General features: G+C 35.4%; 1 protein-coding gene across 20 annotated transcripts in view; it reads left to right on the top strand.

Annotated features, from left to right (window-relative positions):
- Nucleotides 1–19,301, top strand: part of PPIP5K2 (diphosphoinositol pentakisphosphate kinase 2) — a 54,930-nt gene that overhangs the window by 31,639 nt on the left and 3,990 nt on the right. For 7 of the 20 annotated variants that reach the window (XM_071730749.1, XM_071730748.1, XM_071730753.1 and 4 more), the window contains 13 exons: nt 1,985–2,167; nt 3,197–3,338; nt 4,369–4,592; nt 6,155–6,282; nt 6,467–6,581; nt 7,312–7,419; nt 7,498–7,614; nt 8,386–8,559; nt 10,793–10,966; nt 12,185–12,254; nt 14,312–14,431; nt 15,338–15,400; nt 19,110–19,241. In XM_071730749.1, coding sequence (XP_071586850.1) covers nt 1,985–2,167; nt 3,197–3,338; nt 4,369–4,592; nt 6,155–6,282; nt 6,467–6,581; nt 7,312–7,419; nt 7,498–7,614; nt 8,386–8,559; nt 10,793–10,966; nt 12,185–12,254; nt 14,312–14,431; nt 15,338–15,400; nt 19,110–19,241 — 1,750 coding nt within the window. The other 13 variants (XM_071730758.1, XM_071730757.1, XR_011723243.1 and 10 more) reach the window with 12 other exon arrangements.

Raw genomic sequence — 19,301 nt, 5'->3', positions numbered from 1 at the left:
TCTTGTCTCTGTTCCTCCCAATTAGCCTATCCCTGATTCTACCTTCTCTGTGTTCCTTTTTCATCCATGCTTACTTTCTGCATGATTTTCAGTGTGTCAGAGTTACCTGCTTTTGTGCTTTGAGGAGATTGTTCTTTGCATTTTTGTCCGTCACTGCACTCCTCTATAGGATTCTATGAACAAGCTAAAGTCTACTTGTTTTAAGTTTAGGGCTCTAAAGTAACTATTTGTCTTATTCACTTCTCAAAAGATGTCATAATATTAGGTTTCAATTACCAAGGCTGCCATTGACCTCCACATTTCTGACACTTCTAATTAACAGGTCCAGAGAAATGCCCCTGCTTGACAGTTAATCAGTAGCCTTTGTCAAAGCATTGTCCTGGATGTTTTCCTGAAATCCAGATTGCTTGTCCCCTGCATACTATCTATGCATATGCATGAGGTAACCAGGACTAAGGGCCATGGAAAACAGAGCCTGCAAGCAGAAGGCTTTTTCCAGTGTGTTAAGAAGGGTTCATCTATTTCCTCTTATAAATCACATGGTCTGTAGGAGATGCCCACCATGATGCTGCCCTGTGCTTATTTGTCCCCTGATCCTTACCAGCAAGATCTTGACTACCTTTTCACAGATTTGAAAACAAATGACCCAGTGTTCAATCTGTACTATAAAGAAGACTCTGTCTCATTGCTTTGCTGGCTTCCGAAAGTCTCTGTATTTAGCTAAACTCCATTGAGTTTATGTGAACTATTCTACCACATCTCTGTAATCTGAATAAATGCACAGCTCTGCAAATATTCAGACTTTTTTTCTCCTGTTTGTTTTCATGCTGCATATGTTGGAGCAGAAGTTTTTCAACCATCTGTCATGGCTTTCTTCTTGATCAGCAGGCTTGATGAGACACAATTCCATTTCCTTTGTTAACTGAGTGTCTCTGTTACTGGAGAGGTCACAAAAGGTTCCAGCCTTCTCCATTTTAGAAGTTTACATTCACCTCTTGTTTAACTGTAACCTTTGATTGTTGCCCTGCACCATGCAGAGCTTTGTGTTTTGCCTCCACGGCATCTGAAAAGACTGCCTGTCTCCCATTTGTCCTCCTAGATGCTGCTCAGTTTGCTAATTCCTCCAGTAGCTACTATTTGGTAACTCAGTGCCTTGAGCAGAGCATGTCTGCTTCAGGAACAGTCACCTACTTTGGCACAGGGTCTTCCACAGCTGCAGATCCACAGCTGCTCCTCTCCATGATCCCACACAGGCTACCGTTTCACATCTGCCCACCTGTGACACTTCAGGGGCTGCAACTCCACATATACCTCACCATGGTCCTTCAAGGACTGCTCCACCGAGCTTCTTCAGGGATTGCTCTACCATACTCCTCCGTAGGCTGCAGAGGGACAGCTGCCATCTCACCATGGGCTGCGGGGAAATCTCTGCTGGGCACCTTCCCCCTTCTTCACTGACCTTGGTGTCTTTTCTTTGGCACTGCTCTCTCACTTCATCCTCTGCTCTGCAGGTCTCTTTTTCTATATTTTTTTCAGTTTTGTTTCCACTTTCTTTAATATGTTACTTGTGGAGGCACATCCAGCTTCCCATATCTGCTTGGCCTTGGCCAGAGCAGGGCCAGGATTCTAACTGAGGAAGCTTCCAGCGGCTTCTCACAGGAGCCACTGCTGTGGTCCCCCTGCTTCCAAAACACCACTGCACTAACCCAAGACATAGGGTCACTCCAGCTAGTGCTGAGTAGGATGGTCTATGACATCTCAACATCTCTACTGCACCAACAGTGGCAATCCTGTACACCAAGGCAGTGTTTTGGGGGCCATTTCTATGCAACATCAGCATTGTCTGCCAAGTCCCTGTGTATCTAACCCACAGGCAAGTGATACAATCTTGTATTTAAGTTAGTGTTTTGGGTGGGTTTTTTTAAGCTTCTCTTGTACTCTGATCATTGTCTGTTTCCCTGATTAATTGTATTATTTGCTTCAGGGACTACTGGCCTTAGAGGGTGAGCTGACTCCTATTCTTGTCCAGATGGTAAAAAGTGCAAATATGAATGGTCTATTGGACAGTGACAGTGATTCTTTAAGCAGCTGTCAGCATCGTGTTAAAGCAAGACTCCATGAAATTCTCCAGAGAGACAGAGAATTTACTGCTGAAGATTACGATAAGGTTAGCATCTGATCAGTTTTCTATGAAATCCAATAGATAGCCACACAATTTTTTTGTCTCATTAACATGCTGAATGAGTGCATATTAATATAGTTTATGCTGCCTTAGTACAGAATACGTGATTGTTCCTGGTTTAAATGTAAGTAAGAGAGCAGGAGGTTTCCATGTCCAAATTACCTTATGCATTTGAGGAAACGGGAAAGTGCAATGTGTATGTTATGTATATAAATTGCTGGTTAAATAATTGTTTACTTTGGATTATGCAGATTTTTCTGGAAAAAATGAGGCTAAGCCTCACTTATGGATATTGACTCTGTTGTTATAGTGACACTTAACTTGATGGTGATAATTTGTAAATTCTATTCTTCCTATAATTAAGTCATCTCTAAAGGACATCTTGTATGTTCTTGATATATGTGCATTTAATGGGTTTCTTTTTGTTTGTGTTTGTGTGCTTCAGTCCTATAGAAACTAAAACCTAAAACAGGAAGAGACGACTTTTTTTCAGATGTAAGTTACAGTGGCAAATCTGGTTCTTCCTTCCAGTTATGCTAAGGAGAGAACTTTATAGAACACAAAATATTTTGTGAGGCATGTAGCCTAACAATGATATTTCTTACATAATTTTTGGTAAGCTTTTGAGTGCAATAGTTACTTGGAAGGAAGTTATGGAAAGTTGCTAAGTACATGCAAAGTTAAATTTCTTTCTGGTTTTCCTGTCTTGGAACAAAAAAAAGTTTTAGAGGAGTTCCCAAGATTATTCATATTTACTATATAGAGTTAGTTGCCTTATGAATTTCTTGTCACCTTTGAATCTCTAATAAGTCTTACTACCTTTCGATACATTGTTTTTTCTTGATGCTTCAAAGGGATTAGGTAATTGAGAAATTGTTTCAAGAATAATAGCAATGTGCTTGAGTGCTTTTTTCTTCAATAACTGGAACCTTTCATGAGTTCCACGTTATCTCACCAGCTTTATCCAATCTAGTCAGTTTTTTTAGATAACTTTGTGTTTATCTCAAATTGCAGCTCACTCCATCTGGAAGCATCTCATTGATAAAATCAATGCAGTTTGTTAAAAATCCTGTAAAGACATGTGACAAGGTCTATTCCTTGATCCAGAGCTTGACTTCTCAGATCAGACAAAGGATGGAAGATCCAAAGTCAGCAGGTACCTAACCATTTTTGTAGCTGTATTAAATTTCTCTTGTTTACCTCTGAGCGAGAATTGTAACATTACTTTTCGTCATTAAACTCACTTTTAGCAGAACTTATATCAACAGTGAGCTAGGGATTTTCACAAGCTGGTCCCATATGCATTTTAAGGTAAGGGTTTTTTGTGGATTCAGTAGTTCAGGCTAGACCTTGATTGTTTGCAGAAATTCTAGTCTCAATTTTGGAAACTCGGCAATCTGCAAAAGTAATAGGAAAAGCAGACGGTACTGAAACAATTACATAGGTACATTTTTATATTTAAGTGTCTTTGCTGAAGATTTGTTGCTTGCTGTATGATGCATAGTAGTACTGCATAGAATTATACTCAGTATTAATGGTGGTGAACCGAGGAAAAATAGGCTGAAGTGACCACAGTGCTTTTTTGGTATTAGCTAAATACTGGAATATTTGCTATCAGTATTCTCTGCAGTGTACGATACACAAACAGCTTCCCCGCCGAGTCTGAGCAGTACAAGCATCACCTGTACCATCGTATCAGTGTTGTTTGTCTATTGGTTCTAATCTCCTCTCATGGGATGGGGATAATCCATTCTTTGTGCTAATCTCTTGCTGCTGACACACACGAGAGAGACAAAGGCCATATGTGCTCTGCTCTAAAATGGAGATGTTGTTCTGCTCCTCTTACTCTCTCCTAGAATTTTCTTACAGCTTTCTTTTCTGATACTTTTTTTATATAAGATTGGTGCTGTGGGACACTTAATCCTTAGGGTGCTATAGGTTTGCTTAAAGGGCCAGGGTTGCATTTCTGTGGCAAAGTTTTCTACTAGCTTGATGATTTATCTGTGTTGCTTTCAGCACTAAAGTGAACCATATGTACATCTGTCCCCTCTTCTTAGAAGTAATGGAGTTAACTTATTTGATCCTCTTTAACTCTCTGTATTAAACTTTTACTACCATTAAATTAAAATTTCCCTTTTGTTACTTGGATGGTCTTGATTACTTACACGGAATATGTGTCTATCTAGATATTCAGCTATACCACAGTGAAACGCTGGAACTGATGCTGCGCAGGTGGGCCAAGCTGGAAAAAGACTTCAAAACAAAAAATGGGAGATACGATATTAGCAAAATTCCCGATATTTATGATTGTATAAAATATGATGTGCAGCACAATGGCTCATTAAAATTAGAAAACACAATGGAATTATACAGGCTTTCCAAGGCTTTAGCTGACATTGTGATCCCTCAGGTAAGCATTTTCAGTTATTAAATAAATTGTAGAATAAACATTTTTTTCAAATTTTGTGAAAATGTCTATTCTGCCTTTTCTATGGAAGTTTCCTGTATTTTGCAAATATAGAAGCTTTTAATGTTCCTTTTTTTTTTTTTGTTAGCAAGCTGATTACTTTTTGTTAAAAAAGATGATTAATTAAGCTGTGTTTAAAGTGAATTTTTCTGGCAATTTAAGATGTGAATATGTCTTCTTCCTTTACTGCAATGTATTAAAATCAAGTGGTCCATTGCAGCTATTCTTCATAGATTTAAGGAGCCCCTGGGAACAACTTTATTCAGGAATTACATTTAATGTAATTATTCCTGATTTAATAAATTTCATTTTCAGGCTCTTCGCAAGTGGTGCTGGTAATCCTAAACTTTCTAGTTTCACTTAATTTAAGCAACTTAAATTAAAAAATACATTTCTGCTGCTTCAAAATTTTAACACTCCCTACTTAATATGTAGACATTAAGACTCACAGAATTTCAGGCCAGAAGGAGACAAGTTAAACTTCTATATACTACAGGCTGTTAAATTCCCGTTAGCTCTAAAATGTTGCAGGTTGTAAATTGTAAATTGTTTTGCCATGGCAGGCCAGAAGAGGCTGAAGTTTTCAAGTGTCCCTGCAGTGAGCACTGCTGTAAGAGAAGTACTATCTGTATTAAATGCAGCAAGTGAGGGAACTTCTTCCTCTCCTTACCTCTGACAGAAAGGAGGACACAAAGAGCAATGACGCTAAATGTTTTGTGTTTTGTTGGCCTGTTTAAACTTAAATTTGAATAGGGTGTTAGAGAATGGTAGGTAAAAGTGAGGACAAATACTGAAGGAAGAGAAACAAAGATAACTTGATAAGCATATATAATGCAAAGCCGAGGTGCTTGTTTTGCATATAAAGGTAAAACAGAGTCCCATCATTATCATGAGAGTTCATTCTGTATGCAGCACAGAGCATGAAGCTTCTGAAAGAGGAGATTTTTAAGTACTGTAAGTACTTTAGCAAATATATTTTCTGGTTGTATTTAACTACCATTTTCAGTATTACTTGTGGTAAATAGATCTTCTGTGGGGTGATTTACCCCAAACTAAGATAGGCATTAAATATGTAATGTGCTTATATCTCTACATTGACTGCTTTAAAAACAAAAAAATGTTGCTTGAAATCAGGTGAGATGAAATGCATTGTAGATGTCTAAAATCGTGCATAGAGGAGATGGAAAGCAGGAATTACTCCTTAGATGTTTTGCTTAAGAAAAAGAGTAACTAGAACATGAATCCACTTGTGTGGTTTAACTAGTGAATGAGTAACTGTTTCTCTGTCAAATCAAACAGCAAAAGGGCAAATCCCTTGTTACTTGAAGGAACATCAGTAATGAAATATAATAAAATGTAGTAATGTAAAATATTGCAATGTTAAACAAAACTGTTTGCCACCAGAGCAAACTAACAGATGATTCATTGGCTTTGATAGACAAGCTTTGAGTTAGAAGCATTTTAATCTTTAACTGAATTTTAAAAGTCAGTTTCTTCTTACACAGGAATATGGTATTTCTAAGGCTGAGAAACTAGAGATTGCTAAAGGTTACTGCACTCCTCTTGTCAGAAAAATCCGTTCTGATCTTCAGAGAACTCAAGATGATGATACTGTAAATAAGCTTCACCCCCTGTAAGTCTTGTACTTTTTACATTACATTAACTTCCATAATGGCGTTCCATAGCTTTCATATTTGAAATGTCTTCCTAGCTCATAGTCATTTTACTGTGACAATTTATTTATTTATCTATTGATAGCTTTTTCTAAATAGACTCACCTCATTATGGTCTAATAAGATTTTTTTTTTCCTTTGAAGATACTCCAGGGGTGTTATGTCTCCTGAACGCCATGTTCGCACGCGGCTGTATTTCACCAGTGAAAGTCATGTCCACTCCCTGTTATCCACGCTTCGTTATGGTGCCTTATGTGATGTAAGTTGAACACTTCCTGTGTTAAACCTCTGATACTTTGAAAGGAACCAAAAGGACCCAATATTACTAAAATTGTATCAATTGAAAGTTTAAGTGGCTTTGAAATCTATCACACTTTTTCAAACATTTGTTTTCCTATTATATATGCAGAGAGTTAAGCTGCTGGTGTGCACATTGGTGGAAACCAGCATGCCCTTCAAAGTAATGCTGAGTTCTGTTGTTGTGTTCAGCTGTGTTACCATCTTAAAACAGATTTGAAGAGGGCAGATAATCCATTTTTTTGTCTTCTGTGCTCACCTATAGTTCTTCCAACTCTTTATATACTAGAAGCCTTCATTTACTCTCTAAATTTGACTTGAAGAGCAGTATCTAGAAATATTTTCCACAATATACTAGTTGAAGTGACTTTATTGCAAAATTAATGGTTCCCATCAGAAGAGTTTAAAATGGTGCATCTATCTATAAGACATATCATTACGTGGGAAACAACATGAAAGATAATGAAAAGTAGAGATCAGGCTTTTTGTATTTTATTTCAGTTAATTTGATGAATAATTTTAAGTCACTTTTTTTCTACTAGTATCTGTTTTTTCTAATTAGCTTTGAAAAGCTCTGTAGTTTAGCCATGAATGTAAAGTCTATATAGATGAGCATAAAGGGATATCATCAGTCTTTTTAAAAAAGGTGGAAGGGTTTAATTTGTTGATTTTTTTTTTTTCTTAATCTCAAGGAATCAAAAGATGAACAGTGGAAACGAGCTATGGATTATTTAAATGTTGTCAATGAACTCAATTACATGACACAGATTGTTATCATGCTTTATGAGGATCCAAACAAGGTATTTAAAATGGATAAATATCTTCAGAAACAAGTAGTGCTAAGCTCTGTATTAAAGTGTTTAATAATTTTTCTTCAGGAACTTTCTTCAGAAGAGCGCTTTCATGTAGAACTGCACTTTAGTCCAGGAGCCAAAGGTTGTGAGGAAGACAAAAATTTACCAGCTGGATATGGATACAGACCTGCCTCCAGAGAGGTAAAAATTATGCCTTTCTTTAAAGGAAAAGTTAGTTTTCCTGGATGTGGGCAAACATAAAATGACAACTGGGAAACTGTTAGGTAAAACATACAAATGTGGTCGTTATTTTTTGTAAAAAATTATCTAGTAAAATATAGTCAGTCACTATCACTATGTATGTGCATTTTGAATGGACACTGAGGTAATGGACACAAGTAATTTGGACCTTCTATGACTTTGCCAGAATTTTTGCTAGAAATATGAACTACTCATTGTAAGAAAAGTGATACCAACTTTGCAAGTATTGCATCAATGATATTCTGGCAACTGAAAGAAATATTTAGGAAAGTAAGGTAGTTTGGCATGTTTATGCATACATATTGTTGAGGAAGGACTGGTAGTTTTAAGGCTGTGTGGGCAGTGCTGTGGAGTTCCATTCTGCTTTTTGAGAAATGAGTGAAAGCAAAGCTTGGCTGAAATATTTATATTGACTTGTGAGGCCAGGATTTTATTTCTATGATAACAGAAAATCAGAGTGAGGTATGTTGGCTGAACAGTGTGGTTAATTAGGACTACACTATCACATGCAGTGGCTGGTTAGGAGCATATACACGTAGTTTATTAGAAGTCTAGAGTCTAGAGTTTGTTCAATGATATGTGATTTACAACTTGTATTTTTAAAATTAGTTTGCTTTATGTTTGTACTGAGGATTTATTTTAACAGCCACTTCTGTCTACATGTGGAAATGTGTGGAGCTAAATTGAAAATTAACAATGTGTTGTTTGTAGAATGAAGGCTCAAAGAAAACCTCTCATAGAAATGATAGTGATGAGGAGGTCCAAGCTTCTAAAAGAGATGAAACAGATCGGTCAGTAGTGATGTTCAAACCAATGGTGTCAGACCCAATTCACATACACAGGAAGTCACCCCTTCCAAGATCCAGGAAGATTGGTTCTGTTGAAGTAAGTGGTTTTTGTTCCAGATAATGTCTTTCGCATAAATTAACTTTTGACTTAATTTTAAAGTAGCAAAAACAAATGTAATTCTGCTTTGGTTTCACAGAACCAGTATGATGTTACGTCTCACAAACAGGTTGCTCTTATTCTGTGGGAAATCATCCATGGCAATAATTTGTCTGAAATAATTTATTTTTTTTCCGAACGAATTATTATTTTGTGATAAGACTTATTTCCTTTTTTCTTTTTAAGCCATTTTAGAAAAGCCAGTATTTGAAAATGAAGACCTTTTCCGTCTAAGCCTACATCTTCAAACTAATACACATTGCTTTTGTATTCATCCTTGCAAGAGAGCTGCTATTGGGAATTAATCAAACCTTCAGGGTGATTGTGTTGAGAGGGAACAGAGGGATTGGGGGTGGTAGGGGAGGTACAGGAGGTGAGAGACATGCCTTCTTTGCTTTCACATGGTAAGATAATAAACTAGAAGCTTTTTCTTTTAAATGGGTGGGGGCTGTTTTTAATGAATTCTTCAGGTAACATCTTTAACAGTCTAGTATCCTGTCTTGAAGGCCATGGCATCAAGGTGTGCTTCATCTATATGGCTTTAATGTCACAGGTGTGGAGGGATGCAGAGCAGTATCACTTATACTATTTGTATACTGAGTGGCAAAGCTTTGGATGGTGCACGTCTGTGATATTAATGCTAGAAGCAGACTAACAGCTTTTTATTGCCTCATTTTAAGTTGCTTGAAGCCATATGAAATGAAGACTCAGACCAAAAACATTTCCTTCCATATTTGTGTTGGGAGTTGTCTGTTCGCATGCGATTACTGATTTGCAAGTAACTTGGTTATTGGTAGTGTGGAGAGAAAGAGACGCATGGTTGCCTCCTATAAGGATACCTGTATAACTTCACATGATTTCCATAAACTAATAGAGATAATAAAGATGGATGTCTTGCATTAAGTTTTATTTAAAACAAATGCTCACAATATCAGTGTGTTGGATTTTTAGAAGCTGTTTTCACTGTGATCATGGAAACTCCCTATATATGAGTTCACATACGCACAACTTGATAGTCTGTTGCTTCAAACTTAAGCGTTTCCATTTTCATAAATTATGCAGAAGTTACTTTCAAAACGATACCAATAAAATAAATGACTAAATCTTGACTGCTTGTCTGCACAGTTCAGATGTTCAGATGGAATGTGTCTCAACATTCAGTGTTTTTCTACTATCTGGAAGAAAATAGGCCATTTAAATAAAAGTTATACTATGAAACTCTTTTGAAAAAGGGAAAAGTGAAAATTTCATCTGGCCAACTGAAATCTGCAAAACCAGTATTTGGAATATATAAACTACATGGTATTTTCAAGTGTTTAGAAAAAGGCATTACAACTTAGCTGAAATTTACTCAATCTTTTTTTCCCTATAAAGCAACTATTTCTTCACCTATGTTCATTGCTTGGAAAGGACACTCTTAGGTGTGAGATTATATGGTGGTTTTAATCTGGGATATTGTCAGCAACATTTACAGAAGGATTGTATCTGTGATTAAGTCTTGAAAATACTAAAGAAGCAGAGTTCTAACAGTAAAACAAGGCAGTAAGGCTCTTTGGCATTGGAAATCAAATTCTGTATTGCTAAAAATTTTGATTGCTATTGATACATGGTGATGTAGGGCATCGGGAACTTGGTCTGACTCCTTTGAAGTGTTAATAGGTGTCCAGCATCAGACAATATGAGCCAGTGAGTCAGCTGTAAAGTGTCAAAAGCCATTCTAAAAATTAAAATCTTGTAGATAAGGTTATAGACTAGAAATAAAAAACTTTTAAGTAATAAATAGGAAAGTTTAATGTACTTAAGAGTGGGAAAACTATTAATATGTCAAAAATAACAGATGTTCTATCTTCAACATGTGGGAAGTTCATAAAATTAGGAATTAATTATTAATAATAATTAGTTTTCTCTTGTCTCTAAGAGTTAGTCTACCTGAAATTTGAGTAAAATAGTTTAGAATATTTATATTAGAACTGATAACTTCCTAGTATTGCAATATTACTCTTCCCTATTTTCTGTTTAATAGTTTTCAAAGCAGTGTATAAAAGGGTGTAAGCAGATTGGTTTGGTTTTTTTTTGTTTGTTTTGTTTTTTTTTTTTTCTTTTCTGTTCATTTGGCTCTGTTGTATCTAACTTTGCATGCTTTGCTGTTTTTTGCCCCCTTTCTCACTTCCAGGAAGAGAGCCCCCTGAGTGTGTCTAGCCCAGAGTGTATTGGTACCTGGCTGCATTACACCAGCGGTGTGGGTACTGGGCGTCGAAGACGCAGATCAGGGGAACAAATCACTTCTTCCCCTGTCTCCCCTAAATCATTGGCTTTCACATCCAGTATTTTTGGCTCATGGCAACAGGTTTTTAAACTTTACTTCATTAAACATTATTATGCATTCCAAGCAACAACCAACTGTCTTTAAGGACATCTAATCCCTTGTTATGGATTATGTTTGAAGCAAATATTCATCCACTCCTTAAAACTACTTCCCGAGAATGTTTGGGGGAAAAAGAGCAAGTGCATGTTTTTCCACTGAATGTGTTACATGTTTTCCTAAAAATTTGGTTTCTTTATAGGAATTGCAAATGTTACCACAGTAAAAAAGACTTAGTCTTCTGCCTAATGAAACAGATTTCTGCTTTGGTTTAGTTGTCCTTTAAGACTTTAAAACCAGCATCGTTTAATTTGGTGGTAGGTAAATTGAAAAACTTATTTTAAATAATTACAACCAATACCATTTAAAATCATTTATTTGGTACTTCATATTAGTATTCAAAACTTGTTTTGCATATATCATATTTTCAGTGGCCTGGTATTAACGATTTCAGGGAACGAATTCTAATACTAATAATTCTTCCTTTCTGTATCCAGAGATACCTGAAACTCCCAAAACTATACATCATCCATTGACTTGTGCAGTATTTTGAAGATCTTTCTAAATACTGCGGGGGGAGGCAGGAAAAAATTATATAATCATTTTTTTTAAGATCTAAAGATTGTTTAGTATGTTGAGATATTGTTTACATGCATGACAATGGATGGTGTTCTGTTAACTTTTTCATTTTTCTTTGAAAAATTTCATTATTTCTTTTTATTGTGGAAGTTTCTAGAACTATTTACATAAGAAAAAATTATATCAGTAAAGGCTATGAGCATCTGAAGATTACACTGATTGAGCCTGTGCATGGATCAGTGATTGTACGGTGTCCTCAATAGCTTGTTTGTGTTTCCTTCCCTCCCCTCCTTTTTTCAATACAGGCGCAGTTTAGGAGAGTGCATTTGGTAAAATGAAATAAAACCTCAAATGTCTATTCTCATATCTGTCTTGGTCTGTGTCCTTTCTCATCCTGAATGCTTGCTTTGCATCACTTCATTGCAAGGAACTCGTATGTCAAAGGGACTCCCTTCAGAAGGGGATATTGCATGATCTTTCATGTTTCCTGTACATATTTTTTACTAACACTTATCATACAGCTTATTAACACTTGTCTGTCTGAAACAGGCTGCTGTATCAAGTTAAATGGACACATTATGCTGCTGTTCTACTTTTCCTTATTTTTTTGTTTTTTGTATCCAGGTCCTATCAGACAGCAATAGTAACTTAAGAACACCGAGAACTATTCTGGAACAAAAGCAGAGTGGTTTAGGTATGTGCCTACAATTGAAACTCTTTTTGATGTCAGCAGCTTTTCATCTGCCCATTGTTCTGAACAGTGTACATTCTTTGAATAGTTTTATGTTAACAGAACCAAATATATAGTGTGCGTTATCAATGGTACATGCTGAATACCTATGAACTGGACAAATTTTTGTTCAGCAGAAGTTTTCAAACAAGTTATAACTGAAAAGAGCAATTATTTGAGACTGTTAAAAACAGCTGATGCTGTACCTCTCACAACAGGTACAGAGGATTATTTTAAAGATGAAGTAGATTTTTAAGATAATGTAGTTTATTACTATTTTTGGGTTTTGCAAGATAATTTTGGCTTGAAATCACTTGCATTGGAAACTGTTCAAACAATTTTCTTGAACATTACCATTTCCTGCTGGGGCAATTGGTGGAACTGTATAAGTTTTAGGGAGGGGAGGGACATGGTGAATGAAGCTTGATAGTATCAGGGGGTGGTTTGCACACATTCTGTCTCTTAAAATAGTTTTCTTCCTTTGAACTTTAGAATTAATCACTTGATAATTCAATGAGTTGTTTAATATTCTTTTAATTCAAGTGGTGCTTTTCTGTTGCTTCTTTGAAACAGGCATACATACAACTGATATGAAATCTTGCACTACTGTATATCAATATTGCTTTTTTTCTATGTGTCTTTTTGTAGGAAAAATGGGAGTGTAGAAAATGCATAAGCTATATGCATAAATGTAGAAGCAGCTTTTCCTTTCTCTGTAAAGATGTCATTTTTGTATGTCTAATCTTTCTGTGATATTTTTTTCCAGATTATATTTTTCCCTTAGTAAAATGCATACATTGGGTTCTTCTGTTTATTTAAGTCATGTTTTTTGTTGTGTGTTTGCTAAAGTTGAACAACTTCTCTTCTGCCAATGTGTAACACAATATGGCTTGTGGTAGTTGATGTATTTCTGTGCATAGATTAAGATATTACATTCAGTGTGAATAGCTTTTGCCACAGACCAGGCACCTATTTATTTTGGCTGTGATTGGTCACATGTGCTAGTAATGTTTCCCCTCACTGGGCTATTAAAAGTGAGGAAGGGAAGTATCACTGAAGAGATAGGTGGTTTAAAAAAAAAAAATAAATCAGCTACTAAGTTATTTAAAATGTTAAAAGATAAGTCCTGTGTGAAAAACAGTTTCTCCTTTCAATTAGTATTAAAAACTAAAGGAAAAAATTGCAACTTTTTTTTTTTCCATTTTGTTCATTGCTGTATATCAATTTAATTTATGGTTGATGACTATAAAAATTATTTTTGTGTTACTGTCTGTGACTTTCACTAATTTGTTAAAACTTACGACCTAGTGTCAGGGATTACTCACTTCTAACAAAAGTACTCTCTCTTGTATGGAGATGTACAAATGTTTTCTTAAGAAAGGAAGTCAAGCTAAATTTGATGGAACTTACAAGCATTTTCAGTGTGTAACATTAGCAGTGATGATAGCTAAAATAGGAATAGAGTATTTGCAATTTGGTTAACATTTTGCTGGGGCTAGAAGGCAAATATTTCCATATTAAGTCTGTGGGAATTTGCAGCCTGTCACCTTAAAGGTTTATTTGGATTAAAAAATGAGCAGTATTTTTCTAGCTTACATTTGTTTCAGAACTGTAGTTTTTAAGCACGCAACTTTCACATGATCATCATCTTGGTTTTGTTTGGGTTTTTTTGTTGGTTTTTTTTTGTTTGTTTTTTTTGTTTAGTTATTTACATTGATGCTAATTAGTAACTTTTTTTTACCAAAAGTGAAAACAGGACAAGAACTCACTTTGTTAGAGCCAGTCCTCGTTTTGCACATATAGCGGAGGGTGCTGTGTCATGAGTAGAACCACAATAAATTATGGTAGTTTCAGCCTACAAGTACCACTCTGACATTACAAGCATATTGTGAACCTGTCCAAGGCACTGCCAAAAGCTGCCTTGTGTGTGGTAAGAGCCATGTGCTTGCATGCTGCATGCATCCCCAATGTGACTGGACGAACACCTGGTTGTTGTATGTATTTTCTCTAACTCCCATCAGGGTCTCACTGTGCGGGCCTGTTTAGTACCTCAGTGCTCGGGGGTTCCTCAAGTGCACCTAACCTACAGGATTATGCTCGTACTCATCGTAAAAAGCTGACTTCTGCTGGCTTCATAGATGGTATGTGCACACTCTCGCACATGCACGCACAAATCCCTGTGCACATTAAAATTCTAAAGATAAATTGTAGGTTACTTATTTAAACGGAATCCTAGAATCTTTTGCCTTAGTATTAATTGTATGAGTTTCTGGTGCTTCTTTATTGCCCATAGCTTCCTTGTATCTAGCTTTATAGCAGAGTTAATTCTTGTTTTTGCCTTGAACGCTATCTCACAGACTTGCAGTACATTCCAAGAGATTTCAGTAAGTGTATTTTTTAAGTAAGCCAAAATTTGGTTTTGAAATTATTTATTTTTTTCATTTTAAACATTGGGTTTTTGGCTTTACTTACTGAACTTGAAATAGATTACTTGAAGCATGTACAAGGAATGAAAGAAATTATAAGCTAACAAGTTAAATACTGATGGTGAAAATTTTAGGATTCCTGACCTTTCTTCTGTGGGGTTTGTATTACAATGGAGCAGGAGATTTTCGGTTTCGGATAATCTGGGGTAGAGGAGAAACACTCTCAGTAGATTTCAGAATGTAAAGATGACAAAGCCCACCTTTACAACTCTGAGGTGAAAGAGTATTCGTGCAGTTTCCTCCCCAATTCAGTGTTTCCCCCCCCAAATCAGTGTTTGACTCTAACCTGATATAACCCTGTATGCCAGAATCACCAGCTCATTTTGCTTGTTTTTGTACACTTCATTACACATCTTGTAGTTACCAACAATGCACATTTGACATCTACTTTTACATCTATTTACATCTATTTAGCCCCTTTCCTGGGTTCCTTCTGCATGCCACTCAGTTCTAATACCTTCTTATATTTTCTTTTTTTCTTTCTTCTTCCACTCCTATTTTAAAATGTCCCTCTTTTGGTAGCTGTTAAAAATTTCAGGTACCTGTTTTTCTCTTTCTCAGACACCACACGCGGTTCTGCTGTTAAAAGGTTTTCTATCTCATTTGCTCGACACCCAACCAATGGTACGTTTTGCTTTTATTTTAAAACAAAAAGAAAAGGTTCCTTGCTTCATCCTTTTATTTTTATTTCAAGTACAAATGTACACTATCATCCAGCCATCTGTTGTTCCAAACTTCAAGCAAAACTTGAAATGTATCTGTAATCATTAGAGATCCTAACTCCTTACCTTTCATTAGTATAAATACAACAACAAAATTCATTCTTTAGAAAAATTCTTGAAAAAATTGAACTCCTGTTAGTCATGATTTCTGTTATAAATTATTCTCCCCAACTTCTTGTGTGATTAGACTGTGTGTTACAAGATAAAAACAGAATTAAATCTGATCTTTATTGGGTATACACTTCTTGGTAGCTGCTGCTTCTTCTTTGACTTTCTCCTGCTTACCTGTTTCCTTGAACCTCCTTATTCTAAAATAATTGAACTGGAGTTTATGATTATCTTGAAGTAATGCTAAATTAGAAAAGTGAGTAGAAACTTTGACTCCATTCCTGCCAAATTTCTATATCTGTCATCAGACAAAAATTTATATTATCCTGTCATACTTCTTTGTTCATCAGATGTGCAAATTACTTAAATATTGCACTAAAAATCACAGCAAGAGAGTTGTCTGTTGCTTACCTTGACCTCTTGAGCTTCAAGAGTGAGAGTTAGCCTGTCTTCCATCTGCAAAGAAAGTCTGATACAAAACCAAGCACAGAGGTATGTCTTTGTAGAGGTATACCTTTTTCTTCCTCAGCTAAGGATTTTGTGCCTACCTTTCTATGTGATTAGATAGACCCAAAATGTGTCCTGTTCATGTCTTCAGCATCCACTGAATCTTAATGTAGCTTTTCCATATTTATTAATTGCAGTTTTAAAACATGTATGATGGCTGTCAGTGTACAGTGATGCTGATATTAATGAAACTGCAGTGGAAATCATCAACACTTCTTTATTAGATCGAAAATGTACTTGCTTAGAAACAAGTTTTTTTTGAGCTTTTGTTTGGCTTTGCTGAGAAGCAAAGTAGCCCTTTGTTGTATTAATTTGGAATCTACAGTGGCTTTCTGTAGTTGCAGTGCTTCTTGAAGGGAAACTGCTATAATGAGGCTGAGTTAATACCATTAAGACTATGTCTGATGTAAAAGGACAGTTCTAGTGTCAGTAGGACAGACAGGAAAGATAGGAGGCCATTTTTTTCTATAGACTGAAGCTGAATATTTCCAAAACATACAAGGTGAGAAAGTAAGAAATGCATTTGAGTGTTAGTGTCCAATAATACAATTACTTTCTATTCCATTTAGTACTATCTTTTTGCAACTGCATTCTTAAAAAAAAAAAATATCTAAACTGCTTTTAATGAATGCATTGCTTGTTCTGATTAATTTGATACAGCAGTTTTACCACACGTCTTTGCACATTATGCAGTATGAGCTCCTATGAAACCTAAGCATATTGCTGGTTTCAGAGGGTTCTTTATAAACACATGAACATAGTACTGTTGTTTTGTCTGTCTTCTGGACTATCATTCTGATTCTCCTTGTCCCTTTCACTCTATTTTTTATTATTATTATTTTTATTTTTTTTTAGTGTAGTTATCATACCCTCTTAACTCATTTCAGACTACCCCCCATCTTTTGTTCAAGGAACATGGTGAAAAAGTTATCTTCCGACAGTGGTTTACATTACTTTCTGGGCCTCTGCAGAACACCCATTCTTCTTTAGGTGGTGGTCCATTTCTTTTGTAGAATTTCTAGACTCCAGTGGTATGTCTCCATAGGTATTAAATCTAAGACAACAGTTGCTGCGTTAACCCTTTTATTGTCTTGCCTTTTGATTGTGACAGTGCTTTAAGAATAAATAAAGCACAAACTCAAAGGCTGTTTGTTTACAGAACTGTTTTTAAAGGGATACTGTTTTCATCATTAAAATTCTGTTTCTCATAAAATATTTATCATAAAAAAACTTCAAATAAGTAATGCAGACGACTGTTCAGAACTGAAGAAAAAAATAATGGAGGGAAAATTCCTGAAGGAAAACCTTTTTGTTTTTTTTTAAAGGGTGTGTTTAAAAATTGCTTTCAGATTTTCTGTAATACTGCGTTATAACAGTATTGTTTATTCAAAAATTGACATTTTTCTACTTCATTCCTTGCAAAATTAATAACGTAAGTTCCCATTCAAGTGATAATGCCTTTGCTGACAGGGCAGAGATAAATCTTACGTATGACTGTAATTCAAAGAAAGGGTTTACGCTTTGCATGCGTGCATAGTTTTTTTCAACATTGATATGTACTATGAACATCTATCTTAGTGTTTCTGCTGAAGCTTAGTTACTGCATTTAAAGGAAAACAAAAATTAAGTATGTGGTGGCATTCCTTTTGTACTTGAAAACCAAGTTTCCATGCAGTGCAATATTATATTTGTATTTTAAGTGAAGCTCAAAGAAGTTCACTTCAGTTGATTGTATATTTCAAGTGACTGTCCCTCAGATTTGAGTAGGGCCAAGGTGGATCCAAATATAAATACAGACATTTGGGTGCTGAAATGTTGTGTTACTTCTCCACAGAAAGCACTAAATGAAGAGTGAATGGGGATGCTTGATATCACAGGAATATTGGTGCTTATTATTTTAAGGGAAGGAACAGTTCACAGTCATAATGCTATCTCTAATAAATGTACACTGAACTGAAATTCTAATTCATTATTTCATTCACTGTATGTTTCTTCATTTAAATATCTTAAATCCAGCAATTGTAGATTAACAATATGGCATTGCAAAGTTGTAATATTGAAATCACTAATGGACATATTTTCCTCTTCTGACATGTAGTTGGATGAAGAGCTGTTAATTAGGTAATAAAATTTCCATCACTTTAGAGAAGTGCTTTTTGTTTTGCTTTTTTTTTGGCCAACATGTTTAAATGCTTCTTAATATGTTAGTAATACGGATATGCATGGTTGGTGTATGATCAGTACTAACATAGAAAAGAGAAGTCCAATAATTTTCTGTATTTTAGGTTGCTGTGCTTACTGGTTCTAATACTTTCAGTCTTTTAAGTACTGTTTTTAAATGTATGAAGGTAAATGTAAATCTGTGTAAATCTGTTAAAAAGTTTAAATGTGTAACCTCAACGTACAAAAATGCTAACAGTGCTTTTCCTTTGATGTTTAAGGCAACAGTTTGTTTTTATAGAATGTTGAAGATGATAGAATATAAATTCTGGAAATATATTTCTTAGAAGTTATACCATTTCTAGCTCTTTTCTGTTAACAGTTACAAAATAGCTATCTTGGATGAATGAGTTACCTGTTTAATGTTGTGCCAGGTATGAGATAAACTTCCATTTCTTGTTGGCTTTTTTCCTTTTTTTTTTTTCCTTTTTTTTTTCCCTTTTTCTTTTTTAGTGCTTTACTCACAAAAGTTTAGGAGGAAAACTTTCACTAGCTGATTTTGGAGTAAAAGAACACAATTGTAATGTTTGAAGACCACTATATGTGTAACATGGGATTTTTATCCTATGGTACATTATGTGGTACCCTTAGTAGACCTTGGAAACTGGCACATCTTGCTTCTATTCATGTAATATTTAGTGTCCATGATTTCAAGACTGCTATGTCTGTATGTGCTGATTTAAAATAAATATCATGCATTAATACTTGCCCATGCAATAGCTTGAATTCTAACTTTCATTTGGATATATCTTTTTTTATTATTGTGTTTCTTCCAGGTTTTGAACTGTATTCCATGGTGCCTTCAATTTGCCCTTTGGAAACTCTACACAACTCCTTGTCACTGAAGCAGGTGGATGAATTTCTTGCCTCTGTTGCTGCTCCATCAAGGGAAAATCTACAGGAAACATGTACTGATTTTCGTTTGTAATTATGTTCATTTGAAATTGTTAAAAAATGTCTAGATAATC

The sequence above is a fragment of the Heliangelus exortis genome, chromosome Z, assembly GCF_036169615.1.
Source record: "Heliangelus exortis chromosome Z, bHelExo1.hap1, whole genome shotgun sequence".
NCBI lineage: Eukaryota > Metazoa > Chordata > Aves > Apodiformes > Trochilidae > Heliangelus > Heliangelus exortis.
Note: the sequence above shows the minus strand (reverse complement) of the source record. Positions and strands in the feature narration are given on the sequence as shown.